The following is a 4961-nucleotide window of genomic DNA, read 5'->3' on the forward strand; positions in this document are numbered from 1 at the left end:
TCTTGAAAAGGCCTGGTCAATGAGGAGGAGGGCTATTTACAAATGGCAGGGTCTTGTTTGTTCTTATTTTGTTCATGTACGTACTGTTTATCTATGTGGTTTGTATAAGGCAGCACGTAATACGAACATGAAGGATTGTTGTCAGTTGTTTTCTTTTTGTGTAATGTGTCATATAATCCCATTCCCATGACACAATCCCAAAATGGTGGCATGACACAAAAATTAAAATGGCATTCATTCATTCATTTAGATAACAGACAAATTGAACTTCTGGAAGAATAAGATCTGGCATCCCCGTGGAACGTTTTGGATAGCGGCACTCAGTTGTTTGATGGCTTTGCCCATTCAACATTGAGGATAAGATGATCATAACCATATCCTGACACCCCTGCAATGGCCCTGGCTGCATCCTCCCGACGGTGGAAGCTGATGAAAGCAAAGCCCTTGGACTGTCCGGTAATCTTGTCCTTGGCCAGGTAGGTCCTGGAAAGGGAGCCAAATGGCTTGAAGAGCTCCTGAAGGTCGTCCTCACGAGTGTCCTCAGACAGATTGGTTACACGGATAGTGGCGTTGTCGTCAGCTCGGTGGTTGGGCTTCATGGACTCTCCTCTCCGCGTGCTTCCGTCCCTCATGCTGGGCGGAACATATTTCCCAGTCTTGCTCTGGGCCGGCTGTGCAGGCTCTGACTCTCCTGAGCCAGCAGGCTTCTCCTTATCTCCAGCTGATTGTTCAGCCGAATCTTTCTGCATGGTGTCCAGGGTGTCCTTGTAAGGGCAGCGGGTGGTCCAATGGTCGCCTTTGCACCTACGACAAGTCACAATCTTTCCCTGTCCCTTGAGCTTGTTCATGGGATCTTCATCCTGGTGTTCTTGGGCATCCTCTTTACTGGAGGTCATGAAGACATCGTCACTGACAGTGGTGGTACCAACATTAGGACCTGGTGCGTCGAACTCGGAGTTTCCAAATTTCTTCCAATTCTTTCTCCTGGCAACAGCTTTTGACGTTTTTCTAGTCTCAATCCTGAAGGTCCGCACAATCTTGAACTTCTTTCCCACTTCATCTACTTTATATTCTGTAATGGTTTTGATCTTTCCTTTGATTACTTCTTTTGGAGACGGTAACTGACCTTCAAATCCTTCCTCTTCAACCTGGTCCGCCCAACTAGGTTTGGAATCTTCGTATTCAGCCATCGCCATCCTCTCGGTTACTTAAGCTCCCACCTTGAAAGTTATGTTACACACACACACACTGAGACAAACCAACCATTTATAACCGGGCGAGAGGGCAGACCTCTGACATCACTCTCATGTCACCATGACTCAGCTATAACCATATACCATATAAGAAATCTGAATGGCCGGACTTCGCATGACGTGTGTGCAGAGGAAAAGAGGGACAGACCGACCGACCGACCGATTTTAGTTTTTTATACCTTTTCAACTGGTCACAGAAAATTTAGATCCATTATTATCGCTCATCCGGCCGTTTCTAACACACCCGGTATCAGTGTGCGTCGCCCAGAGAAGAAACTGTCCAACCGCGACGGCCCCTTCTCTTTTATTTATACTTCTCTTACCCGATTTGTCGGGTCCCGACGGGGGTCAAACCGCTGCCGCATGCCGCTGATGTTTACCCTTAAAGTCTGCCCCCCACACCCCCCACTCAAGAGTAAAGTTAGGCATCGATGTGTCAGTATCCAGGTCAGTATCCTGGTGTCAGTATCCTGGTGTCTGTGTACAGGCGTAGAGGCAGCTCTGTGTAGGATTGTGCATTCAGTCTCATGCCATAGTTCTTGTCTAGCTTTCGACGATAAGGTCACTTGTTGGGGGTCAGACTGTGCAAACTGGTTACGGCTCTCGACTGTTTTCTTTTCATAAACATGAAGAGGGGTTACGCCCGATTTATACAGTGTCGTGCTACAGTGTCACATGCCATACATAGCCAACTTACAGCCTATAATGCACCACGGACGAGGTAGGCTAATAATTATATTTCATTTGACAGAAATATTGTGTCAATTTAGAATCAACATTTTGTATGTTTTTTTAAAGATTCTAAATGAACCATTTACGTTTTAGATGGTTTATAATGTTGTCTCTTGAGTAATGTGGCTTTATTTTGTGTTCTTCTTTAGGCTAATAGATCACTCAAAATAAAGAGCAAAACATTAACCTGGTTGACTGAGGACATCCAGTGGTTGAAAAAGGTGATGCAAGTCTAAGTCTCACACACGCGCGCACACACACACACACACACACACACACACACACACACACACACACACACACACACACACACAAACACACACACACAAAATAATGATTGCGAACGCCGCGCCTCCGACCAAGTGGAGCTTACTATGTAACTGTGCTCGGGTTGTGTGTGTGTGTGTCTTTCCGTGTGTGTGCGTGCACTGCCTCAGCCCTGTGTGCAGCCAAGTAAATGTCCAATATAGACGTACCATACATCAAATGAAAGGTCTTTCAAAACTGAACACACCTGTCAAGGTTGCGTTTAAGCCCGCCCCTTCCCCCGGAAGCCACGCCCCGGAGAAGGCTCATAAAAACTCCCCATTGAAACCCCATGTTAAATGAAAAGTGCCCGAATCGCTCCGAAACTTTTTCTACCCCCCCTAAGTGGGGGTCTACGAACAAATACTTCAGGCTCGGATTTTGGCTCCGCCCCCCGGAAGTGGGTGAAACAGGCACTTCAAACACTTTGTTGAATTGTTCAAAAACATTCAAAGTTATTTTTTTTTTTATTTGTATTTTTCTAAGATGCTCCTTTTAACACAGATTTTTTTTGGTATTTTTAATATATTTTTTTATTGGTTACTTTTTTTTAGATGATTTCTTTTCATTAATATTTATTTTTTTTGGCGTTCGCTTCCCGCGTTTGCGTGTCTTACTTGTGTGATACTACTTTTCATTGAATTAGTTATCAGAGTGATTGCATGTTAGTAGACCTAGGCCCTATATCATTTGCATACTGTTGTACAGTACTCTTGAAAATGTAAAACAAAAAAAAATGCATCATGATTTCACCATCCTTCCATCATGGCTGCTAGACAGTAGCCTGGAAAACCAGACGGATCTGCCTCAAGCTCACAACGCAACGCGTTGTGAGCTTGTAGATCTGCTATTTTCAATTAGCTGATGCATATTTCTAAAGTGCTCATGTGGCCCATAGTCGCTTCTTTTGGGCTTGTTTTCCTAGACCTGGTTGCTTGTTTTGAAGTATATCTTCCAGGGTTAAACACTTCCCGCTTGACAGCAATGACAGTGACATCGCTGTTGAACCCTTGTATCTTTACTCCAGCCTTTACAGTCAGCATTGAGCATACATCCATGCTTGCCTTGAGCACGACGTTGGCACTACACAAACTCTAGCGGGATTTATGTACCGTCCAGTAGGCTACATGAGTCATTATTTCAAGTTCAAGTTTCAATCATCATTCAAGTAGAACTATCAGAAGGTGAACCCAGGTAGAATAATGGGGTCACTCTGCGATAGTTTATTGCTATTAAGAGAATGGGGATGTGACATTTCCTATGCAAAATGTAATCATAATAATAATAAAAATAATACAAATCATGATAAATATGTATAAAATCAGCCACATTTTAAGACTGGAATTCAATACATTTCTGAGCTTATTATGACAGCCTTCTGTGCATCTATCTAATCGGCACACACAGGATAAATCAGTCACACACACACACACACACACACACACACACACACACACACACACACACACACACACACACACACACACACACACACACACACACACACACACACACACACACACACACACACTCTCTGCAATAAATGCATCTTGAACATCTACTGAGTGTTGTGAGAACCCATGACAGTCTACACAAAAATAGTCCCTGCATGGAGAAAAGATTGATTTGCGAACAAAATTCAAACTTATTTACAATTATTCAGGCACTCTAATTTGACACCATTGTATTGATTATAGGGAAAACGCAAACACAATCAAAAAATATATAAATACATTACAGAGATGTATTTTGTACAATATATGACTGAAGCTGTGAATGGACAATGACATGTATTAGAACAGTATGATCCTTTAAAGATACAGGCTCTTGGCGCCACCCAGTGGATCAAAGAGTAAGAGCACAAACCATATACAGTATATCCGTTGGTTCGACCTGAGGCTCTTTACTGCATGTCATCCCCCCCTCTCTCTCCCGTCTTTCTTGTCTCACTCTCTTCAGTCTCTGAAATACATTATGAAATTAATTGATTTGAATCTCAAGGTGGGCTGGGGAAATCTTTTTTGGGGAAAATTAATAATTATGAAACATTAAGTGCCTTTCAGAAAACCCAAGGATACTGCACCCTCCCCTTGCTCAACAATACCACTAAAGTGCCCATTATGAGCATTAAGTACCTTAATCTATATTGCTGTAGTGGAGTTAGTCAGTGGTACGCAGTACAATACTGTTTGTATAGGACACTCCCATTTGTGAATGTGCATAGTTGAAAGAAAATGACAAAGCACACAGCAGAAATATAACACGTGCACTGTATTTAGTGGACCCTGTCTACAGTAGATAAAAAAAGGTAAATAGTCTACCGTTTTTTAGACTGCTATATAAAAATCCAGTATACTGTACATAGTTACATGATACTTGTATTTGTATTTGTATGGATAGTCGAGGCACTACGCAAAATGTATCTTCTGCGGGTAAAAAAGTAACATATCCAGCATATAAACATAGCAGCAGGTATATCAAATCACAGTTTAATGTTCATGGTTAACGTTATATGGATAAATATATGAAGAACAGATCACTGATTATAAACCCCATCAATTTGGCACAAGTCATACATTTTGCACTGTAGTGATACTGTAGATTTCTCACTCACTCTGACCTCAGGGGATAAACTCATAACATACACACAGATACTGACTGTACAAGCTA

General features: G+C 42.3%; 1 protein-coding gene across 1 annotated transcript; it reads right to left on the bottom strand.

Annotated features, from left to right (window-relative positions):
- Positions 1 to 320: 320 nt before the first annotated feature.
- LOC308077180 (eukaryotic translation initiation factor 3 subunit G-like) lies at positions 321 to 1196 on the bottom strand (the record flags this gene model as incomplete). The annotated part of the gene is made up of 1 exon (XM_080417777.1): positions 321 to 1196. One exon carries the CDS (start codon positions 1194 to 1196, stop codon positions 321 to 323), a length of 876 nt encoding a protein of 291 aa, XP_080273903.1.
- Positions 1197 to 4961: the final 3765 nt, after the last annotated feature.

Source organism: Gymnoscopelus braueri, assembly GCF_963280865.1.
Source record: "Gymnoscopelus braueri genome assembly, chromosome: 21".
Classification (NCBI taxonomy): Eukaryota; Metazoa; Chordata; class Actinopteri; order Myctophiformes; family Myctophidae; genus Gymnoscopelus; species Gymnoscopelus braueri.